At 37.4% G+C, this 27281-nt stretch overlaps 2 protein-coding genes across 5 annotated transcripts in view; both read left to right on the top strand.

Moving 5' to 3' along the window:
- Positions 1-27281, top strand: part of UBR2 (ubiquitin protein ligase E3 component n-recognin 2) — a 116914-nt gene that overhangs the window by 83194 nt on the left and 6439 nt on the right. For 2 of the 4 annotated variants that reach the window (XM_060021814.1, XM_060021813.1), the window contains exons 30-44: positions 706-905; positions 2927-3020; positions 3827-3988; positions 5509-5612; positions 6318-6396; positions 9229-9377; positions 9788-9843; positions 13279-13375; positions 13633-13700; positions 14937-15072; positions 15486-15576; positions 16942-17072; positions 23973-24081; positions 26297-26353; positions 26671-26748. In XM_060021814.1, the coding sequence (XP_059877797.1) occupies positions 706-905; positions 2927-3020; positions 3827-3988; positions 5509-5612; positions 6318-6396; positions 9229-9377; positions 9788-9843; positions 13279-13375; positions 13633-13700; positions 14937-15072; positions 15486-15576; positions 16942-17072; positions 23973-24081; positions 26297-26353; positions 26671-26748 (1611 nt within the window). The other 2 variants (XM_060021815.1, XM_060021816.1) reach the window with 2 other exon arrangements.
- The window catches only part of RPL7L1 (ribosomal protein L7 like 1), a 162233-nt gene continuing 160239 nt past the window's right edge, over positions 25288-27281 (top strand). Inside the window, exon 1 of the mRNA XM_060021818.1 lies at positions 25288-25294. The gene's annotated coding sequence lies outside the window, so the exon portion shown is untranslated. The remainder of the gene's footprint in view (positions 25295-27281) is intronic.

Below are 27281 nucleotides of genomic sequence, written 5' to 3'. Positions count from 1 at the left end.
CTTGACCATGGTTCTCAACTGAGGAAGATGTTTGGTTTTTTTTCTTTATAAGTACACTTAATCATAGAATAACTTAGAAGAGTTGATAAATTTTGTGGCCTTGTAGTTAGAGGACTTAATCTTAGAAATCTGAGTTTATTAGCATATGATTATGAGCATGTCTCTTGACTATAGATAAGAGAATTCATATGTATGCTTAAAATGTAAGTTATACAGAAGACCCTTGAGATTCATAAAAGAATGAATACACTGGGCTCAGTTAACTTCGTGTCTGGCTTATGTGTTGCATATTGGATTGCTATGAGAATTGAAGGAGATGGTTTTGATACATATGAAAGACTTGGGTCTCTCAAATCAAGTCATCAAAACTGTGTGTTTTAGGGACTTCCCTGGTGGTCCAGTGGCTAAGACTCTGCGCTCCCAATGCAGGGGGCTTGGGTTCGATCCCTGGTCAGGGAACTAGATCCCACATGCTGCAACCAAGACTTTACATGCCGCAACTAAAGATCTGCACGCCTCAACAAAGATCAAAGATCCCACGTGCTGCAACTAAGACCCGGCACAGCCGAATAAATAAATATTTTTTTAAAAAAACAAAAAACTGCGTGTTTTAAATACGTTTCTACTTACCTAGAATCTACTGTTTTATGATTCTATAGAAACTTCTTAGGCTCATTAATTATACTCCTAACCTTTTTATTCCAGCCCTATGGTTTCAGATATGACTCGTACGGCATTGGGCCCAGCACAGACTCCGGTCCCTGAACAAAGACAATTTGTTACCTGTATATTGTGTCAAGAAGAGCAAGAGGTCAAGGTGGAAAGCAGGGCAATGGTCCTGGCAGCATTTGTTCAGAGATCAACTGTATTATCTAAAAACAGAAGTAAATTCATTCAGGATCCAGGTAAGCCATAGGTATATCCTCATCCTCCCTCTTAATAATGACTGCCACATAGTATGGTAGGTGATATACAGAGATTTTATTAACCTAATAGTAACTGTAGGCTTGGTGGTATCTTGAGCAGGTAACTTAGACAGGAATTCCTCACTTGACAGATGTGGAAACACTCCAGAAGGTTAAGTATTATGCCTGAATTACGCAGCTGATAAATAGCAGGGATTCAAAAGAAAGCTGTTCTTTGTTTCATTAACTACTTTGGTACTTAACAGTCTTTCCCATTCTTCACATTTGTAAAGTCCAATAATTAGTTGACACTTAAATAACAATAACTATTTTATCTCCATAATTATTTTATCTCATGGATAGATCCAGGGTGGAATCCCTTGATCTATCAGTGGAATCCCTTGATCTAACAGTGGTGTGGGTCACCCCTGTGAGAAGCTGTCCTTGAGCCAGATTCTCATTTAGATTATTGAGATAGAGATTACCATGCAGTGCAGGATGTTATTCAAGAGAGTCTTGGGATCAACGTGGAATGGAGGGGAAGGAAGCAGGTTTGGGCAAAGGGAGAAGTTGAGCTATGATGCAGTCCCCAAAAGACCTTAACCAACCCCATGGGATCTCTGGAGCTGAATGGCCCTTCAGAGGTGTCCCAACTTGGGGCAAGGGGGCTAGGTCTTTATACCCTGACACTGATCAGTGACTGGTTGTGGCCTACCTCTGGAAAGAGGTGTGACCTTGATCAAAGTAGTGTGACCCTGAGCAAAGTCCCTTAAAGAGGGATAACAGTTGAGTGCTCTCTTCTAACAGCTGAGGGAGTAAGTCATTCATTCCTGCAGGGGCTTCTGGGCTGCACCTTATTGTGTCCACCGCAGATACTTTTATGTTTCTACTCTTACATTTGTTTATGTGTGCATATGCCTCAATGATACCAGTAAACTTCTTGAGAGTAGGAACTGTGTTTTAATTTCCAAAGCACTTAATTTAGCCAGTGCTTTTCACATTGTATGATTGGAAGGAGGTGTGAGAGACCACTGGTAAGTTTGCCTTTTCTCTATAATGAAAGTCTTCACAGTGTGGCTCTCAAGCACCCTAGTTAAGATACATTGGTCAGCTTCACCTTAAGAAATGATCATTTGTACTAGACGATTTACAAATTTTATTCCAGGCTGAAGATAAAGATAAAATACCAATTGTATTTAGTACTTGGCTATAAGTGGATTTTTTTAATGCTTTCACAATTTATGTCATAAAAGATTTTCTTTATGCTGTGAAATTTGTACTGTTCTATTATATAAAGCAAATTGAAACTTGAGTAATTTAATGTTAGGGAATTTCTAAGATTATACTAATTTATGTAGAGAATTCAAGAATTCCCAAAGAAGCCAGCTACCCACTTTATGTTTGTCTTCATTTTTCATCTCCTTTAAATATAAAAAATTAGTACCAGAGCAGAAGACTGTCTGAATTGCCTGTTTTTCCCTACTCTGGTCTGGGCTGCTGTCCCAGATATTTTGCTGCAGCTTTGACTCTGGTATAGTAATTATTGCTAGTCTCTGCATGATTGTCTTTAGGCAGATTCTCCTCTACTGCCAGGACATCTTTTTTTGTTAGAGATCATTGTGACCCAGCTGCCCTGAAGGTATTAAAGACCTCTCCCTGAAGAATATCCCTTTTACCTCAGGCTCAGGGCATTTTCGGGGAATAGGAGTCTCTCAGTGCCCTGAAAATGTGAAATGTTCAAAAGATTAGATGTACTTAAATATGGGATCCCAGTTTCAGTTAACAATTCAGGGATGTTTCATTAACTTGCTCAGGGTAATGAAAATTAGAGAGTCCTGTATTCTGAATAATCCGGGGTCTTGCATAAATTATTGGTATCTCAAATCAAAGGAATAAACTAGCATATCATTTGAAGTTTACAGGCCCTTAGTAAGGATTTCACAGTTTAAAGTTGTACATTTGTTATAGGAATATTAAATGCTTGGTTTTTTGCTTTGTTTTTTGTTTGTTTTATAATGCAGAAAAATATGATCCATTATTCATGCACCCTGATCTGTCTTGTGGAACACACACTGGTAGCTGTGGGCACATTATGCATGCCCATTGTTGGCAAAGGTAATTTATATTCTTAATATTAGGCAAGAGAAGCTTATCCAAAGGCTCAAAATTAAATTTTTTAATAAAGGAAATTCCATTCTAGAAAAAGGGAGAAAGAACTAAAGATGTTTGAAGAAGAAAACTCCGTATTACTGCCTAATAAATAACAAAATTAATTTGCTTTGTCATTACATTTAAAGGAGTGACTTAGAAACTTCATAGTATATCAAATGTATTTTTTAATGTGGGGATCTAACAGACTAGATGAAGTAAAGGATTTTTACAGTGGTATAAACCCTAGAAATATGTCTTTCTTTGGGTCCAGGGTGAACAACTCTTGATTCTGAAGATGGTAGTACTTGTCTGGTTAGTTCCTAAGATTGTCATGGCTCCCTGAGCTAAGATGGGATAACTTCAAACTTATTCTACTTTGGTGCTTTCTATGCTTCCGCAAAACCAACAAATCAGTGCTGTTATTCTAGTGCTCTGCTCATTGAGTTGTTATGAACTGCCCCTAGTAAGTAGTCACCAGCACTGGGGGAGTAACCGCAGAGCACTGGGACCAAGAAATATGCTACATTGTGAATGATTGTTTGCAAGGCAGTCTTTTTTTGATTCTCCTGTTTTAGAACTCTTAACCCGTTTTGGTAATTACATCAACTCAAAATTAGAGTATCACTGTTAAAAATAATTCAGGTCATTTCAAGATTTTAATTTTTAGATTTTTTTTGTGGAAACAAATTATTTAAAATGTTGAAGCTTGTGGCTCTCATTTTCAAAAATTACCATTGTTTTTGATACCTCATGTTTTCTAATTGTTAAAGGTATTTTGATTCCGTTCAAGCTAAAGAACAGCGAAGGCAACAGAGATTACGCTTACATACAAGCTATGATGTAGAAAATGGAGAATTCCTTTGTCCCCTTTGTGAATGCTTGAGTAATACTGTTATTCCTCTGCTGCTTCCTCCAAGAAATATTTTTAATAGGTAAGTTTTGGCTCATAAAACCTTTATATCAAAGAACTAGTTTCCTTTGAAGGTAATGAAATAATAAACAACAGCTGGGTGAGGAGATCACTCTAGGTAAATGCATAATGTCTTCCAGGTACTTTCCAAACTTTTTATTTAGTTATTTCTTCTAGCTGACCTATGAAATATGATTTTGGTTTTTAGAAAGGAACAGGCTAAAATTTAACAGTTTCTTGGTCACCTGTAAGCACTATAAAGGATATAAAGTTCCCATGTGTTCATGAAAACTGTCTCCTTTATTTCTAAGACCCCACTTTAAATATCTCCCTCATACGTTTTAAGAGATGCTCAGTAAATTGATAGGGGGAGAAGGGGCAGCTCAAACGGACATTTTTGAACATACTAACAATTAAATATAATTTTTTGCAATTTACTGGCCAATTCAAAAATTGGGCCAAAAAGTGAAAATCTGTTAGTGTATTTAAAATGCAAAGTTTTTGTCATTTCATAATTTTTAGTGCACTTCTAGTTAATAGGAGTATTAGACATACTCATTTCACATATGAATTTGATAGTGTCTCCTCTTCAAACCTGACCTTTGTTACTCAGTTTATGGTGTCTGTCTTACATTCACAAATACTAATTTGAGTTTTGTGAATATGAATCATCTGTTTATTTCTGTGCTACTATTTGGGTTTAAATAAAGCAGGGTCAGTTTTTTTCTCTTCAATTTTAGGAGTTAAAACCATGGTGTCTTAGTCTATGCTACTACACAGTGTTCTTAAAATACCATTAGATGTGCATGTAAGCTCATGCATTTTAATCAGAAAAGCATATCATGGTGCTGACTTATACCTGCATTTGAACTGGTAAAGAAATTAGTCATTGTTAGATTAAGAATTCTTTGCATGTAAGGAGAAAACAATCACTTTTGTGGTTCAGCTTTTGCTTTTTTTCCCAGGAGAGTCAGTTATGGCACATTTGTTAAAAGAACACAGGCTGTGGAGTCTGATATAGCTGGGTTTGAATGCCACATCTGTCCCATATATGGCCTTAGTCAAGTAACATAGCTCTAAACCTCAGTTTCCTCATCTGTAAAATGGGGACAATAATATAACCTATTTCATTAAAGATTCTGAGGATTAAATATAATACTGTAAAATGCTCACAACATAACTAAGGGCTTGCAATATAATAAGCACTCAATAAATAGTGTCCGTGGTGTGGTGATTATGATATTTAAGAAATACTAATAAATTCCAGTACCGAAAAAGTGAAATATTTGACAGATAATTCAATATGGTGCTAATAATTATCAGCATCATATTGACGAATAATGTATTTTCATTTCCATTGGTAAATACCTATTCTGACTTCTTAAAAAGCAACAAATTTTCCCCTAGGTTTTTTCTTTGTTTGTTTGTTTTTTTAATATTTGAAGTGTGTCTAAAATATACCTGTGATCATTTAAGGAGTCTTTTTTGTATCTTAAACTAAGCAGCAACAGAATACTAAACACTCTCTATAATCTTTTCTAGCAGGTTACATTTTTCAGACCAACCAAATCTGACTCAGTGGATTAGAACAATATCTCAGCAAATAAAAGCATTACAGGTTCTTAGGAAAGAAGAAAATACTCCTAGTAAGTTCTGATAACCTGCTTTCATTTTTCCCTAACGTCTGAAACCATTGGGAAATAGTTTCAGAATAAATTGTTTTAAAATATTTTAAAAATGAAGCCTCTCACTTTAAAATTTGACTTTCTCTAATTTTCTTTGTCTTAATGAACTAAATTTGAATCTCTTACATTACTCCTTATTCCTTGAAAACACACAAGCTCATGTGAAGTTTATGATAAATACTTCTCACTTCCTCCCCCATTTTATTGAAGAGCTTCTGGGGGTCGGGGAGATGTAACTGAGTATGGAAGAGCTGGCTTTATTCTCTGTGGGCTGACTCACTATATTGTTGGCATTACCAAAGGCTTCCCAAGTTTGATAGACATGCACTGCACTTCCGACCTTGAGGGAAAACAGTCTGAGCAGAATTTATACCATTGGTTTATGAGGAAACAAAACGGCATACTCTTCCTTTTCTTACCTTCCCTAGCTACATTCCAGTGGCTTTACTTTGAGGAGAAGCACAGGTGACTGAAGAAGGTACCTAGGTCATCCAGAGCAATAGTGTTTCTCATGCTTTGAATGTATATTATACTGGTTTTCATTAATGGGAATTTTTCCCATTTTTTAAAATTTCTTTGACCTAAATTTAGAATGAAATTTGTGACTGAAATTTATAGAAATATTGTGGACTAAAGAATAATAGTATAAAATGCTTGTTTCTGTAGATACTGCCTTATCAAAGAATTTAGAAAATGTGGATGAATTGCAGCTCCCTGAAGGATTTAGGCCTGATTTTCATCCTAAGTGAGTATATTATTCCTTTTAAATTTGGCCCACTTGAAATGAAAAATTAAGTCAGCAGTTAGTAAGAATATCGTTTGTCAAGTTAGGGAGCAAAATGTTACAGGACACTGATCTTGAATTCTGAGACTTAAGAATATTTACTGCAGGTGTATTGATAAAAACCTATGAACTACATGGCATGTTTAATTCTCACAAACCTCTCCTAGTCTATGTTCCTGACTCCCTCCTACACCCCTTGATCTGGCTCTCCTTGACAACACCTCATCAGTACATCTAAACCTAAGGTGCTCAGCTCCCCCACCAAAGCCCATGCTTCCTTCTGACTTCTGTTTTCTATTTATGGCCCCATCAACCTCTTAGTAACTCAGGACCAAAACCAGAGTGTTTGCAGCCTAATTTTACCCATAGCCAGTAAGTTACAAGGTATAACCCAGATTCTAGAGCTAGACTGCTTTTGTTCAGTTCCAGCACCACTGCTTATAAGCTGTGCAACTTTGTGCAAATTGCTTGACCTCTCTGTACGTCACTCAGTTTCCTCATTTGTAAAGGGAAGATAATAATATCTACCTCATAAGTGTTATAAAGATAAAGTGACAATACATTTAACGTTACCTGGAAGCTGTGCCTGGCAAATACTAAATTACTCAGTAAAAATACTACTGGAGGGCTTAAACAGAAAGAACATCAGTCCTGTGCCTCTCACATTCCTCCTCCCTATCCCCAGTCCTGTCATTTTGTTTCTTCTGCTACGTACTTCCATATTTCTAATTAAAATGCTTAATCAGCTGTGTCTTGATTTATTATTTTTTTAAACAGTATCTTTCTGTTGACTAGTAATTTAGGATTCAACTTTGACCTCTACCCTATTCACTATTCCTCGCCAGTCTACCTATAATTTCACAATTTTTGGTTAAATCATTTGTCAGTTTTTATATTATAATTGTTTCTACTGATAAGTTGTGTGGTAAATTTTCCTTTCTTATACATTTTGTTTTCCTGTGGTTAATAATTACCTTATTATTTTCATATACTTGGTTTTCTTTGTATATAATACTTTTTTTTCCCCTAAACATTGCGGTAGACCTGTCAGATGCCTAGCAGTAGCTATCAGTGCTCAGATTCATCAGATGATCTTCCTTCCTGGAGCCCTCCTCCCACAGCCTTTGCCCTCCCATGCCAATCAGGACAGGGCACAGCTGTCACCCTAAGACTTCCCCTAGCCCTGCTTCTCTTGTTTGCTGGATCTTGTACTTCTCTCTCTCTTTTTTTTTTTGGCCGCACCTGTGGCATGTAGGATTTTAGTTCCCTGACCAGTGATTGAACCCACACCCCCTGCTTTGGGAGTGCGGAATCTTAACCACTGGGGAGGTCCTCGTCTTCCTTTCTTAATTTACTCCCTCATGTTGCATCTCTCAGCAGATTCCTAAGAAAAGGTGCCTGGGTGTTAAATTTTCCATGTCTGAAAATACATTTATTATATCCATATGCTTAATAGATGGTTTGGGTATAGAACTATAGGTTAGAAGTAACTTTACATCTAGATTTTGAAGGCAGTGTTTACTAACTTCTAGCACCCACTGAGAAATTAACACCATTCTGATTCCTGTTCCGTTGTAACTTTATTACTTCTGGAAACTGTTGTGATTGTCTCATTAATTCCCAATGTTCTGAAATTTCTCTGTGATATTCCTTGGTATGTGAGTCTTCATTCATTTTGCCACGTTTTCAACAGGCTCTTTGAAGATTCATATCCTTCAGTTTGGGGAATGTTTTATTTTGTTCCTTAGATAATTTTCTCTTGGTTTTTCCATTCTTTGAGGTAGTCCTACTGTTAGTTCATTCTTGGCCCTCTTGGACTGATCTCCTTATTTATTTATGTAGGTGTGTATGGCTGCATTGGGTCTTCACTGCTGCACACGGGCTTTCTCTAGTTGCGGCAAGCAGGGGCTATTCTTCGTTGCAGTGTGTGGGCCTCTCATTGTGGTGGTTTCTCTTGTTCCGGAGCACAGGCTTTAGGCCCATGGGCTTCAGTAGTTGTGGCACACAGGCTTAGTAGTTGTGGCTCGTGAGCTCTAGAGCACAGGCTCAGTATTTGTGGCACACGGGCTTAGTTGCTCCACGGCATGTGGGATCTTCCTGGACCAGGGATCGAACCCGTGTCCCCTGCGTTGGCAGGCAGATTCTTAACCCCTGCACCACCAGGGAAGTCCCCGAATTTTTTTATAAATTGGTTGTTTTCTACCCTGTCTCCGTTTTCCCTGAGTTCCTTTTTCTGCTTGTTTGTTTTGGTGTTTATGTCTTTGATGTTTGATTCTTTTCTTAAATGTTTATTGGTCCTTGGGTGACTTCAAGAACAAGGCACTAAGAAGCTCACTGGATACCTGGTGGGCAGGTTGGAGCTTGCTGACCTATGAGCCTCACGAGGTGATCAGGCCCCGGCCAGTCTTTCACTTGGGACCCCCAAATGTCAATGTGTAAAAACGGCTTTTCCTGAGAATTCTTCACTGGAGAAACTAAAATCTATGGCAGTAGGTACACATTGCTGATGTTCTTGAGATGGGGAAGAGGTCCAGGATCCAATAGTTCAGTGTGTAGACCTTCACCCTAATAGCTTGTTTTCAGGCCTGTGCGTCACTGCTGCCAACCCAAGTAGAGCATAACCCCTCTCAGGCAGGGACCGTTTGCATGTCTTTCATTCCCCCTTTTCATACAACTATCTTTAGGTAGTTTCAGTGGTTCAATTCCAACACAGAAAATAGCTGTTAAGAAACTGAGCCCTTTGATTGATGTGAGCACATTGTTTTGAGCTAATCCTGTACATGTTCACTTCAGGAATCCTTATTCTGAAAGCATAAAAGAAATGCTAACAACATTTGGAACTGCTACTTATAAGGTGGGACTAAAGGTTCATCCCAATGAAGAGGATCCCCGTGTCCCCATAATGTGCTGGGGTAGTTGTGCGTACACCATCCAAAGCATAGGTAAGAGATTCAGTTGTGTCTTTAAATCTCAAGCATACATTGACATGAGTTGTGTGTAGAATCCTGTATTTAAACAGAGATGTTTAATGTGGGCAACAATATCAAATAATATAAAGACTTTGAAGCAGGAAATGTAGTGTGCTGACAGAATATTAGATTGACGGTTTATAAATTAACCACAGCAACAGAGAACTCATTTTAATGGTGGTTATAGCTTCTTGTCAGTTAAGGGAATATTTCTTCATTTTTACTTCTTATCCAAAGTTAATTCTTGTGAAATGACTTAAAGATTTCAAAACCTGACAATATTGTGCTTTCGGGAGAAAGAATTTTTTTTTACTTTTTTTTTAAACTTGTAATAAAATGTACAAAACATAAAATTTACCATCTTTACCATTTTTAATCCTCAGAAAGAATTTTAAATGATGAAGATAAACCGTTGTTCAGTCCTTTGCCTTGCAGACTGGTAAGTTATCAGTTTACTCAATTCATGGAATGGTGGAGTAGAAATTAGGTTGTTCTGCTTTTTTTAATCCAAAAAACCTGAAGTGGTTATTTAAGCATAGGTTCACTCCTTTTGCGGTAAAACCCATTTTCTGTAACAACACTGGAGACGTAATGTTTCTTATTTAATTTTTCATTATTTTTCTTTTAAATAGACTTCATCTCTTTTGGTTAAACATGTGAAAAAATGGGGGGGTGGGGAACTAAAAACAAAGTGCTTGTTCTTGAATGTTTAGTGCCGTAGTTGGAAACAGAGATCAGAACATACCCTCTACCACATTTGACTACCCATTATAAGCAACATGTAAATAAGTACAAATTAATTTCAAAACAGTACATTTAATGCCTAGAAAAGTGAAGGAATATACAATTAAAGCTTGCTAATTTTTACAATGTAGCTAGTGTCAGCTGCTTCTACTACTTACCATTCAAACTTATAATCATAAAAGTGCATGTAATTTTATTCACGTAGAATCACCTGGGGAGCTTTTAAGAGTGCCTAGGCCCTACTATGGGTCAGTTAAATCAGAGTCTCTGGAGATAGGCCCCAGGCATTAATATTTTTTAAAAAGCTTCCCCCACCCCCGAGGCCAGGATTGAGAACCACTGATGTAAGAGCCCTAACTCTTTGGAGTTTTTAAAAAATACAGATAGCTGGTCACTTTGACTTATTAAATTGGAATATCTAGGAGTAGACCTGGTATTAAAACTGCCCTGAATTGTATCTTTGTGGTAAATCAGCAGAATAGCAGTACCCTGTATTCTTAACTGTGATATATGATGGATTGACTGTGACATTCTTTTGCTACAGTAAATAAGAGTTGATAAGTATGCTGATATTGAAAAGGCAATCACATGTATAGAATAGAGTTTACTTTGGCTTTTAAGGCAGTTCTTACACATTTTCTTGATTTTGTGTACTTCACTCTACCTCTTTGGCACACTGTCGGCTCTTCATCTGTTTTTCTGCTAATATGATTTTGTGTAATCTGTTTACATTGATTGTTAAAGCAACCTTGCATTCCTGAAATAATCCCAACTTGGTCATGTAGAGTATCCTTTTTATATATGATTATGTTTGATTTACTAATATTTTATCTAAGTTTTTTTTCTACGTTCATAAGAGAAATTTAATTTTTTTAAGTATATAGCCATTAGGGACGAACTCATTCTATTTTTTTGACTTCTCCTTTTCAAATTTACATACCTCTCCACTGACCTTTCCCTCCTATATCAGAGGATAAGGGACCTCCGGGTAAAGTAGCTTATCTTTCCATCTATTGTTTGGAATCCATCCCCTCTCCATCAGTTATCCCTTCTTCTACCTCTTTGACTCCTGGCACTTGCCCTGTTCACAAGTGTGCTCCATTATTCCTCTTACTCTTGCCCTCAATATATCTTCTATCACCCTAGCTTTTTCATTCCTTTTTATGACCAAGCAAGCGATTTTAAAGCATATTTCACTTATTTCACCATGCAATGAAAAATGTTTAAATACAGATAAATAGCACCTACAGTTTTTAATTTCACTTCACATCCTAAGAGAAATTTTATACACAGCGAAACGTCTTTAAACAATAACGTATACTCTGGCTCCAATTTCTTCACTTTTCAACTCCCTGCAGTTTGGCTTCACCACCACCACCCCTCGCCAACACTTTCTCACTTTTCGGAAACACCTCTTGCCAAGTTCACCAAATGATCTCATTATCATTGTGAGTGGGCATTTTTCAGCCCTTATTTGACATTCTATTTACTTAATTCTGATAACTACTTCTTTGTGAAACTCATTTTCTCTCTTGATTTCTGTGACATTCATGGTTTTCTCCCTGCCTTTCTGGCGGCTCCTTCTCAGTCTGCTTTCCCTCCTTTGTGCTGTAAATGTTATTTTAAACCCCCAGAGTTTGGCCCATGACTCAATCATCTGATACTCTTCCCTGGTCAGCCCCATCTATGTCTCTGATTCCAGTTATATCCAAATGATTCCCACCTGTTTATCTCTAAACCAGATCTATTATCTCAGTGCCATTTTTTCACCTGGATCTCCTAAAGATACCTCAAACTGAACAATCCAAATTAATTTTTCTTCCTATATTTAGAGTCTTAGTTAATGTCACCACTGTCCATCCAGGTGACCAAGCCTGCCAGAAAGTTGCAAGTCCTTTTGGATGCATCTTTTGGTCTGGATGTTCATATCCAATTGATCAGCAGAGTTTGTGGAATTTCTCTCCTGCATATTTGTCCTAGTTCTTCCATTCCTACTTCTACTGATTTGGTTCAGCCCCTATATCTTTTCTTGCCTAGATTATTGTAACTGTCTCTACCCTGAATCTCACTCTCTCCTAATATATTATCAGAGAGGTTCTCTAAAAAGTAACCCTGATCATATCTCTTAAATGTTACTTCTCCATTGTCGCTCACCTCCTGCCAATCCCCACATCCATGGGCCAGGATTGCAGAATCATTACTGGTCCCCAAATGCTAGTCCCAGACTTTTGCCTCTGCCCAAGTGCCCTAAGCAAATGACTCCTCTTTAAGAAGTTCTTCAAGCTTTGCCTTCCCTGGGGAATTTCTGAGCCATGAAGTGGGGTATACCTCATCTGTGATACTGCCTCCTTTAGCTGTCCCCTCCCCGCTTTTCTTTTCCTTCCCACCCTCAAGGCTGTGAGCTCCTTGAGAGCAGGGGGTGGGGGGGTGAGTTTTCATTTTGAGATCTTCAAAACCAAGACTAATGTATGGTAGGTCCTCAATATCTATTGAACCAAACATTACAAAAAATTTAGAAAATAGAGAGTTAAGCAGGAAGAAAAAACTTACATCAATCACCCATCTGTCTTTTTCATTAGCATGTTTATACTTTATTATAATAGATATTTACATGTAGTTTTGTTTCTACTCTATTCTTCACTTTACATTAAGAGTTTTCTCATTGTTCCTACATAGTCTCCATAACAGTTTTTGATGTTTACAGACACCCTGATTTGTATAACCATCTTCTTTCACGTAGTTTCCCCAGTATTTGAAGTGTTTCCCACATTTTAGAATATTTATAGACTAAATATAAAGAAATACTGCATCACATTCCTGGGAGTCTCTTTTGTTTGCTGTCTGTCTTGACACATGTGTCCTTCTTAACTTTTCCATAGAGAACTAGCAGCATGGTAACAGGAGATAGCCTTGTTTTATTCATCATACAATTAGATGTTCTCCATTCCATGCATTCCATGTTAGAGACATGCCATTAAAGATGTCATAGATTCAGTTCCATACCATCTAGAGATTTCATTGTGCATCCAGCTTTACTTCAACTAGCTGTGCTTTGAACTAACATTCCTGAAAGAGGAGAACTACTTCATATGCTGGCTTCTTTGTTAATTTTGTCGTCTCTTTATTTCAGGATGACTGTCTTAGGTCACTAACAAGATTTGCTGCAGCACATTGGACAGTGGCATCACTTTCAGTGGTACAAGGACACTTTTGTAAACTTTTTGCATGTGAGTATTAATACATGTACCATATATGTTATGATAATTTCTCATCTTCTGTAATTTTGTTTTTAGTGGTGAAACTTCCCTCCATTTTGAAAGAAATATTTTGGTAATACTGTTTGTCTTATATACAAGTTCTAGCTCATGAATTCATATATAGCTTGCAAAAAATAAATTTAAAGTAGATTATATGCATTTTAAAAATAATTTAATACTTACGTTGACATATAATATGTACTCATGTATTTTTCTTTAAACATTAGCATTGGTGCCTGGTGACAACCACAGAGACCTTCCATGCATATTAGATATCGACATGTTTCATTTATTGGTGGGTATCTTGTAATTTGTGTTTGAAATTTTTATCATATTATATAGCTTTATCTTAGACTTGATGAGTAATGCAGAGGCAGACAAGAGGAATTATCACCTATTTTTCTTACTACTTCTGAGTATAATTCTTTCCTGAAGATCCTCAAAAAGAAAATGTTAAGGAATCCAGTTGAGAGACTTGACCTGGGTGTCTAATCCGGTCTCTTATTTTTGCCTTGTGGCTGAGGTCAGTAATGTAACCTCTCTATGCTTTTCACTATAGAGAAGTAAAAAACACTAGTAATGTAAGGGCTGCTGCCAACCCATACGGTGCTTTGGGGCAGATACAGCCCTCTGGTAACACTGCTTAGCAACAGTCTATTTGTGTGATTTAGGGAAAGTCATGTCTTCTGAACAGGTGCAGGTGGTACCAGGTCAGCACTGGCCAGGCAGTGGGTGGCTGAAGTTCAGCCCCACCTCAACCAGGTCCCCTTACTCAGGACACTGAGTGTACTGCCATGCACAGCAGCCCCAAGTGCTGCCCCCTTAATCTCTTTGGGCATCATATTCTGTGCCTGTAAGTTGGTTAATACCTACCTGATATAATTGTGTCAAAACTCAATGGGATAATCAATGTAAAGAGCTTAGAGCAATGTGTCCCTAGTAAATGTCAGCCATTGTTATTGTTCCCATTACCCCTCTGAAAACCACCACCACTGACACCACCATACAGGCAGCAGAGGTTAACAGAGGAGCTAGCATTTATTGTGTACCTGACTGCTTTCACATTCATCTTCATTTAGTCCTTACATCCTTATTACTGAGGTATTAACAACACGTATATTATCGCCAGCTTACCAGCAGGGAAACTGAGACTCAAAGGAATTGTCTAAAAGGTTCATAAGAGGATCTCGGATTCTTACCTAGATCTTTGTGGGTCCAAACCTCATGCTTTTTCCATTGCTCACTACCTAGAAAGAGTTCAAGTTTTATTTTTGTTGTTATTAACAATAAACTATATATAGGGGAATCAGTGGATAAATGAAATAATAATGCCCATCAAATGAAATAATAACGCTCTAAATAATTTTCTTTAGTCAATCCTAGTGGAATTTCTAACATGTGTACCCTTTAAGAACAAAGATTTCTTAAGGGGAGGGACTGAGCTCACAAAGAGATCACATTAAGAAAATGGAAACGTGTTCAGCTATGAAAGGAAAGGTGCTCTGTCTGACCTTCTGTATTTGGTATCCAGGTGGGCTTGGTGCTCGCCTTCCCGGCATTGCAGTGTCAAGATTTTTCAGGGATCAGCCTTGGCACTGGAGACCTTCACATTTTCCATCTGGTTACTATGGCACACATCATACAGATCTTACTTACCTCATGTACAGGTAACTCCTTTTTGTCAGATTCTTGAAGTAAAATCCTGTTTATCCTCATGTGAAAATTTTTGAAACAATTTCCCTTCTGTTAAAAACCTTAGTGATGTGAATGTTTTTACTTATTTTTTTTATTTCATAAGTTTAGTAATATTTGAGTACCACAGGCTGTATATTTAGCAGATTTTACTCACCGCTTGCTGCCTGGCACCCTGAGGCACTTTGGCTTCCTCTCCCTAAGAGGCTCCTTGTTAGGATGGAGATCAATACTGTGTTCCGACCTGAGGGATTAAAGTTCTGTGTGTTTTGTGAGAGTATTTTCATATTACATGTGAGTGTATGAATATATTTGAGTGCTTAAATGGTGTGGTCATCAATCCACTTAGTAGGCAAATACAGAGTACTAATATTGCCTTATCTTTCAGAAGAGAATGGCATGGATCAAGAAAATGCTTCTGGGGAAGAAGAATTAGCAGTTCTTGCTTTGTATAAAACACTTCACCAGTATACAGGAAGGTGAGGTCGTAATCTTTACACGATAGGCAGTTCCCCAAATACTAGGAGGTGGTAGTATGAAAAACGAATTCATTTGTTAAATAAGGGAAGTTGCTGTCTGTTGACATGTTTAAAATAAGAGATGGGGGAGTGACCTGCAGGACTTCTGAACTTTTAATATACTAACATGATTGGAAATCTCTGAGAGAGGAGTAATATACAGCACGTCCCACACATTTTTAAGGTATATCCAGGGCCGGCAGGAGTGACATTCTTAGAACCTCATGTTATTGGAGTCATTGTGATTTGGTTACGACAGTTTCACTTGGCTTTCTTTTTTTTTTTTTTTTTAATTTTTGGCTGTGCTGAGTCTTGGTTGCTGCGTGCGGACTTTCTTTAGTTGCAACGAGCAGGGGCTGGTCTTCCTTGTGGTGCGCGGGCTTCTCATTGCAGTGGCTTCTTTTGTTGTGGTGCACTGGTTCTCGTCACACGGGCTTCAGTAGTTGCAGCACATAGGCTTCAGTAGTTGCGGCACGTGGGCTCAGTAGTTGCAGTGCACGGGCTCTAGGGCATGTGGGCTTCAAAAGTTGTGGCGTGCCAGCTCAGTAGTTGTGGCTCACAGGCTCTAGAACGCTGGCTCAGTAGCTGTGGCACATGGGCTTAGTTGCTCTGCGGCATGTGGGATCTTCCCAGACCAGGGCTTGAACCCGTGTCCCCTGCATTGGCAGGCAGATTCTTAACCACTGTGCCACCAGATAAGTCCCTTCACTTGGCTTTCCAACAGTATATGTCAAGAACCATACTGTTTGTTCTTTGACTAAATTATCCCATTTCTGAGAATCCACACTAGCAAAATAATCCAACATATAGAAAAACCTACAGACATAAAGATGTACACTGATATTATTTATATTAGCAAAGAATTTGAAGCAATCTAAGAGTTTGCTTACAGGGAAGTAATTTAGTGTAGGTTATGATTTATGTTATCCAGAATCTTAAAATTCCAATAAAATTATGGTTTATGATCTGAAAATCATGTTAATTTTAAATTTTATATGTTACAAGTACAACTGTGTAAGACACATTAGTATGAAAATAGTTTTCCAAAGTAATACTTGCTGATATAAGGTTATAGAATAGTGGATAGTTTTTTTATTTTCCAAATTTTCTCTTTATATAGCTGTATAACTTTTACAAATTTTAATAACAGCATTAAAGGGTATATCACCAATTATACCTGATGTCCTGTAATAGTTAGGGCTACCCATACCTTTTAAGCCAATGTGCTATCAATTCCAAATAGTAGTTATCTGTTTTCACACTGTGCTATAACTAGAATGACCATTTTTAATTACATTTCCCAGTTATCATTTTTCTCTTTCACAGTGCCTTGAAAGAAATGCACTCTGGTTGGCATCTGTTGAGGAATGTCAGAGCTGGAATCATGCCTTTCCTGAGGTGTTCTGCTTTGTTTTTCCATTACTTAAATGGAGTTCCTTCCCCACCTGAAATTCAAGGTAATTGCTAATTTCTTTCAAAATGTAGGAAATGTATGTAGTCTTTCACTCTAGCAAGTTAAGACTTAAAGTGCATTGCAAAAATGAAAACTTATTAACAATTTAGGCCACAGCTAATTGACTATGGTGATGTACCGATTATATAATTAGGTGCATATTTATGTAAATATCTGATTTTATTTGGATGTCAGTAAATGTACTGATTTTGTACATGTACAAAAATGTACTTGTTTTGCTTTCAGATGTTAAAATTGTTCAATTGTATATTATTCATAGACTGGGTTCTTCAGATTTTAAAAAGTGAAAAGTGACAAATTCAGGTGTGGTTTTTTGTTGCTTTTTTTTTTTTTAACTTTTGATTTTATATTGGAATATAGCCGATTAACAATGTTGTGATAGTTTCAGGTGCACAACAAAGCAACTCAGCCATACATATACGTGTATCCAAACTCCCCTCCCATCTAGGCTGCCACATAACATAGAGCAGGGTTCCCTGTGCTATACAGTAGGTCCTTGTTGGTTATCCATTTTAATTATGGCAGTGTGTACATGTCGATCCCAAACTCCCTGACTATCCCTTCCCTCCACCCTTCCTCCCGGTAACCATAAGTTTGTTCTCTAAGTCTATGAGCCTGTTTCTGTTTTGTAAATAAGTTCCTTTGTGTCATTTCTTTTTAGATTCCACATATAAGAGATATCATATGATATTTCTCTTTCTCTGACTGACTTTGCTCAGTATGGCAATCTCTAGGTCCATCCATGTGGCTACAAATGTCATTATTTCATTCTTTTTAATGGCTGAGCAATATTCCATTGTATATATGTACCACATTCGCTTTATCCATTCCTCTGTCGATGGACATTTAGGTTGCTTCCATGTCTTGGCTATCGTAAACAGTGCTGCAATGAACATTGGCATGCGTGTATCCTTTCGGACCATGTTTTTCTCTGGATATATGCCCAGGAGTGGGATTGCAGGATCAAATGGTAGCTCTATTTTTACTTTTTTAGGGAGCCTCCATACTGTTCTCCATAGTGGCTGTACCAATTTACATTCCCACCAACAGTGTAGGAGGGTTCCCTTTTCTCCACACTCTCTCCAGCATTTATTGTTTGTGGATTTTTTTGATGATAGCCATTTTGACTGGTGTGAGGTGATATCTCATTGTACTTTTGATTTGCATTTCTCTGATAATTAGTGATGTTGAACATCTTCTCATCTGTCTTCTTTGGAGAAATGTCTATATAGGTCTTCTGCCCATTTTTTGATTGGGTTGTTCGTTTTGATGATATTAAGCCTCATGAGGTGTTTGTAAATTTTGGAGACTAATCCCTTGTCGGTCACATCATTTGCAAATATTTTCTCCCAATCTGCGGGTTGTCTTTTCGTTTTGTTTATCGTTTCCTTTGCTGTGCAAAAGCTTTTGAGTTTAATTAGGTCCCATTTGTTTATTTTTGTTTTTATTTCCATTATTATGGAAGACAGATAGAAAAGGATATTGCTGCAATTTATGTCAGAGAGTGTTCAGCCCATGTTTTCCTCTCAGGGTTTTATAGTGTCTGTTCTCACATTTAGGTCTTTAATCCATTTTGAGCTTATTTTTGTGTATGGTGTTAAAGAACCATCTAATTTCATTTTTTTACATGTAGCTGACCAGTTTTTCCAGCACCATTTGTTGAAGAGACTAGACGGTCTTTCCACCGTTGTGTAGTCTTGCCTCCTTTGTCGTAGATTAATTGACCATAGGTGTGTGGGTTTATTTCTGGGCTTTCTATCCTGTTACATTGATCTATATATCTATTTTTGTGCCAGTACCATACTGTTTTGATGACTATAGGTAGTATAGTCTGAAGTCAGGGAGCCTGATTCCTCCAGCTCCGTTTTTCTTTCTCAAGATTGCTTTGGCTATTCAGGGACTTTTGTGTCTCCATACAAATTTTAAGATTTTTTGTTCTAATTCTGTGAAAAATGCCGTTGGTAATTTTATAGGGATTCCATTGAATCCGTAGATTGCCTTGGGTAGTATAGTCATTTTGACAAATACTGATTCTTCCAGTCCACTAACATGGTATATCTTTCCATCTGTTTGTGTCGTCTTTGATTTCTTTCATCAGTGTCTTATAGTTTTTGAGTACAGATCTTTTGTCTCCTTAGGTAAGTTTATTCCTAGGTATTTCATTCTTTTTGATGCAGTGGTAAATGGGATTGTTTCTTGAATTTTCTTTCTGATCTTTCATAGTTTATAGAAATGCAACAGATTTCTGTGTATTAATTTTGTAACCTGCAACTTTACCAAATTCATTGATGAACTCTAGTAGTTTTCTGGTAGCATCTTTAGGATTTTCTATGTATATAGTATCATGTCATCTGCAAACAGTTACGGTTTTACTTCTTCTTTTCCAATTTGGATTCCTTTTATTTCTTTTTCTTCTCTAATTGCCATAGGTAGGACTTCCAAAATTATGTTGAATAAAAGTGGTGAGAGTGGACATCCTTGTCTTGTTCCTAATCTTAGAGGAAATGCTTTCAGCTTTTCACCATTGAGTATGATGTTAGCTATAGGTTTGTTGTATATGGCCTTTATTATGTTGAGGTATGTTTCCTCTGTGCCCACTTTCTGGGGAGCTTTTATCATAAATGGGTGCTGAATGTTGTCAAAAGCTTTTTCTGCATCTTTTGAGATGATCATATGGTTTTTATTCTTCAATTTGTTGATGTAGTATATCACACTGATTGATTTGCAGATACTGAAAAATCCTTGTATCCCTGGGATAAATCCCACTTGATTATGGTGTATGATCCTTTTAATGTATTGTTGGATTCGGATTGCTAGTATTTTGTTGAGGCTTTTTGTGTCTATGTTCATCGGTGATATTGGCCTCTTTCTTTTTTTTTTTTAATATTTATTTGGTTGTGCCAGGTCTTAGTTGCAGCAGGTGGGCTCCTTAGTTGCAGCATACGGGCTTTTTAGTTGTGGCATGCAAACTCTCAGTTGCAACATGCATGTGGGATCTAGTTCTCTGACCAGGGATCAAACCCAGGCCCTCTGCGTTGGGAGCACGGAGTCTTAACCACTGCGCCACCAGGGAAGTTCCAGCATGTAATTTTCTTTTTTTTTGTGGTATCTTTGTCTGGTTTTGGTATCATGGTGATGGTGGCCTCATAGAATGAGTTTGGGAGTTTTCCTTCCTCTGCAATTTTTTGGAACAGTTTCAGAAGGATAGGTGTTAGCTCTTCTCTAAATGTTTGATAAAATTCGCCTGTGAAGTCATCAGGTCCTGGACTTTTGTTTGTCAGAAGATTTTTAATCACAGCTTCAATTTCAGTGCTTATGATTGGTCTGCTCATATTTTCTATTTCTTCCTGGTTCAGTCTTGGGAGACTGTACCTTTCTAAGAATTTGTCCATTTCTTCCAGGTTGTCCATTTTATTGGCATATAGCCATGTGTAGTGTCTTATGATCCTTTGTATTTCTGTGGTGTCTGTTATAACCTCTCCTTTTTCATTTCGAATTTTATTGATTTGAGTCCTCTCCCTTTTTTTCTTGATGAGTCTGGCTAAAGGTTTATCAGTTTTGTTTATCTTTTCAGAGAACCAGCTTTTAGTTTCATTGATCTTTGCTCTTACTTCCTCTGTCTCTATTTCATTTATTTCTGCTCTGATATTTATGACTTCTTTCCTTCTACTAACTTTGGGTTTTGTTTGTTCTTCTTTCTCTAGTTGCTTTAGGTGTAAGATTGGGTTGTTTATGTGAGATTTTTCTTATTTCCTGAGATAAGATTGTATAGCTATAAACTTCCCTCTTACAACTGCTTTTGCTGCATCCCATAGATTTTGGATTGTTGTGCTTTCATTTGTCTCTAGGTATTTTTTGATTTCCCCTTTTATTTCTTCAGTGATCCATTGGTTCAGTAGCATATTGTTTAGCCTCCATGTGTGTGTTTTTTGTAGTTTTTTTCTTGTAGTTTATTTTTAATCTCATAACACTGTTATCGGAAGATGCTTGATATGATTTCAGTTTTCTTAAATTTACCGAGGCTCGCCTTGTGGCCTAGCATGTGGTCAATCCTGGAGAATGTTCTGTGTGCACTTGAGAAGAAAGTGTATTCTGCTGCTTTTGGATGAAATGCTCTATAAATATCAGTTAAGTCCATCTGGTCTAATGTGTCATTTAAGGCCTGTGCTTCTTTACTGATTTTCTGTCTGGATGTTCTGTCCATTGATGACAATGAGGTGTTAAAGTCTCCCAGTATTATTGTGTTACTGTCGATCTCTACCTTTATGGCTGTTAGTATTTGCCTTGTATATTGAGGTGCTCCTATGTTGGGTGCATATATATTTACAGTTGTTATATCTTCTTCTTTGATTGATCCCTTGATCATTGTGTAGTGTCCTTCTTTGTCTCTTATAACAGTCTTTATTTTAAAGTTTATTTTGTCTGATATGAGTATTGCTACTCCAGCTTTCTTGTGATTTCCATTTGCGTGGAATACCTTCTTCCATCTCACTTTCAGTCTGCATAGGTCCCTAGGTCTGAGGTGGGTCTCCTGTAGACAGCATGTATATGGGTCTTGTTTTTGTATCCACTCAGCCAGTCTATGTCTTTTGATTGGTGCATTTAATCCATTTACATGTAAGGTAATTATCAGTATGTGTATTCCTGTTGCCATTTTCTTAATTGTTTTGGGTTTGTTTTTGTAGGTCTTTTTTCTTCCCTTCTTCTTTTGCTCTCTTCTCTTGTGTTTTGATGACCATCTTTAGTGTTGTGTTTGGGTTGCTTTTTCTTTTTTGTATGTGTATCTATCGTAGGTTTTGGTTTTGCTGTTCCCATGCAGTCTTTTTGTTGTTGTTGTTGTTGTTTTACTTATTTATTTTCAGTTGCATTGGGTCTTCGTTGCTGCATGCAGTCTTTCTCTAGTTGCAGCAAGTGGGGGCTACTCTTCATTGCAGTGTGCAGGCTTCTCATTGTGGTGGCTTCTCTTGTTGCAGAGCATGGGCTCTAGGCGTGCAGGCTTTGGTAGTTGTGGCACGTGGGCTCAGTAGTTGTGGCTCGCAGGCTCTAGAACACAGGCTCAGTAGTTGTGGCATACAGGCTTAGTTGCTCCACAGCATGTGGCATCTTCCTGGATCAGGGTTCGAACCCATGTCCTCTGCATTGGCAAGCAGATTCTTAACCACTGCACCACCAGGGAAGCCCTCCCATGCAGTTTTGATACAGCAGTCTATGTATGTACAAGGTTTTTTATTTTTTAAGTTGCTAGTCCCTTTCCCACTTAGAGGAGGAGTTCCTTTAGCATTTGTTGCAAAGCTGGACTGGTAGTGCTGAATTCTCTTAGCTTTTGCTTGTCTGTAAAGCTTTTGATTTCTTTGTCAAATCTGAATGACATCCTTGCTGGGTAAAGTATTCTTGGTTGTAGTTTCTTCCCTTACATCACTTTAAATATATTGTGCCACTCCCTCTGGCTTGCAGAGTTTCTGCTGAGAAATCAGCTGATAACCTTATGGGAGTTCCCTTGTATGTTATTTGTCATATTTCCCTTGTTGATTTTTTTCTTTGTCTTTAAGTTTTGTCGATTTGATTACTGTGTGTCTCGGTGTGCTCCTCCTTGGGTTTATCCTGCCTGGGACTCTGTGCACTTCCTGGACTTCATTGACTGTTTTCTTTCCTATGTTAGGGAAGTTTTCAGCTATTATCTCTTCAAATATTTTCTTGGGTCCTTTCTCTTCTCCTTCTGGGACCCCTATAATGCAAATGTTGGTGCATTTAATGTTGTCCCAGAGGTCTCTTAGGCTGTCTTCATTTCTTTTCATTCTTTTTTCTTTATTCTGTTCTGCGGTAGTGATTTCCACCATTCTGTCTTCCAGGTCACTTATCCGGTCTACTGCCTCAGTTATTCTGCTATTGATTCCTTCTAGTGTATTTTTCATTTTAATTATTGTATTGTTCATCTCTGTTTGTTCTTTAGTTCTTCTAGGTCTTTGTTAAACATTTCTTACATCTTCTCAATCTTTGCCTCCATTCTTTTTCCGAGATCTTGGGTCACTTCACTATCATTATTCTGAATTCTTTTTCTGGAAGGTTGCCTGTCTCCACTTCATTTAGTTGTTCTTCTGGGGTTTTTATCTTGTTCCTTCATCTGTGACATAATCCTCTGCCTTTTCATTTTGTCTAACTTTGTGATTGTGGTTTTCGTTCTGCAGGCTGTAGGATTGTAGTTCTTCTTGCTTCTCCTGTCTGCCCCCCTCAGGTATTTTTTAATCTGAAACATGAGGCCTTGAAGTTCAAAACAGCCATAATTACACATAAATCTGATTTTAATGTAGGAATTAAAGGTAGACTTAAAGTTTACTGTACCTCATAGTGCCTGGCACAAGTCATGGGGTGCCTGCATGTTATGCTGCTTTCTAAAAGTTTGTTGAATAGCATCTCCATTTAGCTAGTTGTCCAGGCACCATTGAGAAAATAATTTACCCTTCCTAATCATTTTCAGTGATGATTAAGTTAGTGTTTAAATCCATCTCTCGGTGATAAAATCATCTTACGTCTCTGTACTGCCTTATACTTTTCCAGAGCTACCCATGTTATTTTTGTCATTTAATGTTCACAACCCCATGAAGTATATCACACAGGTACCCCATTTGGCAGATGGTAAAACTGAAACATCAAGAAATTGTGACCAGTTTGGTAAAGGAGTCGCCTGACTCCACTTTCAGTTATGTCATTTTCTGTGGATCCCTTCCATGTGCCATCTTATTTACTTCCTACAGGTTATGTACCTAGCAAAATTGAACTATTTCATCTCGTGCCTTTTTTGTTTTAAGCTCTGGCTGTTGCTTACTCTCCTATAGGATCTACTCTTAGTTGTTATATGCAAAACTGTTTTCTTCTCTATTTGCAGCTTCTGGAACAAGCCATTTTGAACATTTATGTAACTATCTTTCCCTGCCAAACAACTTCATTTGCCTTTTTCAAGAAAATAAGGAGATAATGAAGTTACTGATTGAAAGGTAACGATTATACACTTTTCTTCTTTATATTGGAATATATATATATGGAAACAAACTTCAGTTTATCACATATTTTACAAAATTCTCAGATAGCCTGGCAGAATTCAATCCATGTGATTCAAAGTATAATTATTAGGCTTCTTAGTTAAGGATTTACCTTTATGGTAAGATTTTTGCCAGGCCTACTGAATAGCATAAGCATATTTGCCTGGAAGGAGAGTAGTGGTGGAAATGTTTATTTCCTCATATTAACTTACTTGTTAAATACTATGTTCTGTAGATTTTTGAAACTGAAAGAAACCTTAAGGGTTATCTAGTCTAATATCCTCACTTTATTTTTTTATTTTATTTTATTGCTTGATTGATTGCTGCTTTGGGTCTTCATTGCTGCGTGCGGGCTGTCTCTAGATGCAGTGAGCGGTGGCTACTCTTCATTGCAGTGCACGGGCTTCTCATTGTGATGGCTTCTCTCGTTGCAGAGCACAGGCTCTAGGCGTGCAGGCTTCAGTAGTTGTGGCTTCAGTAGTTGTGGCTCATGGGCTCTAGAGTGCAGGCTTAGTAGTTGTGGTACACGGGCTTAGCTGCTCCATGGCATGTGGGGTCTTCCCGGACCAGGGCTTGAACCTGTGTCACCTGCATTGTCAGGCGGATTCTTAACCACTGCACCACCAGGGACACCCTATCCTCAGTTTATATTTGAGAAAACTGAAGTCTAGAGAAATTGACCCGTTAATCATGTCAAGTTAGTGACTAAGTTAAGAATAAAATTTGGCTGATTTACCCACAGAATGGGAGAAAATGTTTGCAGATCATATATCTGATAAGGGAGTAATAGCCAGAATATATACATCTAGATTTCCTACATCTCAGCAACAAAAAAGCAAGCAACCCATTATAAAATGAGCAAAGGACTTCTCCAAAGAAGATATACAAATAGTCAATAAGCAAAGCACATGAAAAAATACTAAACATCACTAGTCATCAAGGAAATGCAAATAAAAATCACAATGAGATACCACTTCATACCCATTAGAACTGCTGTAATGAAAAAGGCAGACATTAATAACACATGTTGGTGAGGATGTCAAGAAACTGGAATCCATGTACACTGTCGGTAGGAATAGAAAATGGTACAGCTGCTCTGGAAAACAGTATGGTGATTCCTCAAAAAGTTAAACGGAATTACTCTATGATCCAGTAGTTTCACTTCTAGGTGTGTATTGCAAAAGAATTGAAAGGAGGAACTCATAGAATTTTGTACACGCATGTTCATAGCAGCGTTATTCACAATAGCCAAGAGGTGGAAACAACCCAAATGTCCATAAACTAATGAATGGATAAACAAAATGTGTTATATACATTCAGTGGAGTATTATTCAGCCTTAAAAAGGTAGGAAATTCTGACACATGCTACAATGTGGATGAAACTTGAAGGCAGCCTAAGTGAAATAAGCCAGTCACAAAAGAACAAACATTACGTTTCTATTTATATGAGGTACCTAGAATAGTGAAATTCATAGAGACAGAAAATAGAATGGTGGTTGCCAGGGGCTGGGGGTAGGGGGAGGAATGGGTTAGTGTTTAACAAGCACAGAATTTCATTTGAGAAAGCTGAAAAAGTTCTGGAGACAGAGGTGGTGATGATTGCCCAACAACGTCAATATACTTAATGCCAAAGAACTGTACACTTAAAAATGGTTAAAATAGTAAATTTTATGTTCTGTGTATTTTACCACAATTAAAAATTTTTTATTTTATATGAGTGTTCTAGCTCTAGATTATAAGAGCTTCTCATTGATTCAGACTGTTTTGGTTTGGGTTTTGGTTTGGTTTTTTTGGCCACACTGCATGGCTTGCGGGATCTTAGTCCCGTGACCAGGGATTGAACCTGTTCCCTTGGCAGTGAGAGCGCAGAGTCCTAACCATTGGACCACCAGGGAATTCCCCAGACTGGTTTTTCAGAGTGTCCAATTAGTGGGGGTAATAGCAAATTTTAATATGTTAAGCATTGTTGCTTTCAGAAAATCAAAGGTCATATTCTTCTGATTTTAAAATATGGTAGGCAAAGTATGTGGTATTCCTCTAAGCTTCTTATGAAGAGATAAATATAATAAGCCAAGAAAACTGTTTCTCTCTTACTGGATTTAGAGAAGAAAATTTTTTAGTTCTAGCCCTTCAAAAGTAAAAAATTTTTTTTTCTCCATTTACATTAAAGTTGGTGTCATAACATTGAAGTTAAGAGATACCTGGAAGGTGAAAGAGACGCTATAAGGTAAGCTGAAGATTGTCAAAGACTTGGTTGGAGGCAAGAAGTAGGAAGGAAGCAGGATATAAGTGTACAGGACAGCCCATTGTCCTGATAATTCATCCTGAGTTCTTCAAGTAAAAATGTGAGCCCTAAGGCCCTACGTTATTTAAGCGTGCATTTTAAAGTTCTTACTGTGGCTTTTTGCTGCTGTGGGTAGTGCCCAGTCACTCAGATTCAGGCTTCCTTTATTTTGACTAAGTTAAGAGTTTCCCTGTCATTGTTACAATATGTCCTCGTATTAACTGGGCTTTTTATGTGGTTTTTGTTTTGTTTTGTTTTAGCTATCCAAGAGAATCTAACAAATTAATAGACCTTCCAGAGGATTACAGCAGCCTCATTAATCAAGCATCTAATTTCTCGTAAGTTTTTATGTTAGCTTATTGAGCACTTCCTACCACTGGAAACACTCACTTCTCTACACAGAACTTGAAGGATTTTGTCATTGTTTTCTTTTGTTTGGGTAGGGAAATCATAACATCAGTAGTACCACCTAACTTGTACTACCAAACTTATAAAAAGCATGATTCCATGTTTCAGAATAAGGTATGAGAAAGGGGGTGATGAGGGACAAGTTTGATTCATTAGATGTTATCTAAACAATTTGCACTTTAAATAACACATTAACTACAAATGGTTATATTCCTAAGCAGTTATTATTATTTTGCATATATTATTATTTTAAGCTTTAGAATAGCATTGTACATTATCCTATAGCTTTTTTCACTCAGCATTGTTTGTAAGATTTATTTATACATTTGACACATATAATTTTTAATCCATCAGTTTTCACTATTGTGTAGTACTTCATTATATGACAGTAGCAGTAATTTCTTTTAATTTACATATTTTTTTCCTCCTATTGATAATTTTATTTCTCTTTTCTCCACTTGTT

The sequence above is a fragment of the Delphinus delphis genome, chromosome 10 (genome assembly GCF_949987515.2).
Source record: "Delphinus delphis chromosome 10, mDelDel1.2, whole genome shotgun sequence".
In the NCBI taxonomy this organism is placed as follows: domain Eukaryota; kingdom Metazoa; phylum Chordata; class Mammalia; order Artiodactyla; family Delphinidae; genus Delphinus; species Delphinus delphis.
The sequence above is the reverse complement of the archived record's forward strand: the minus strand, read 5'-3'. Positions and strand labels throughout refer to the sequence as shown.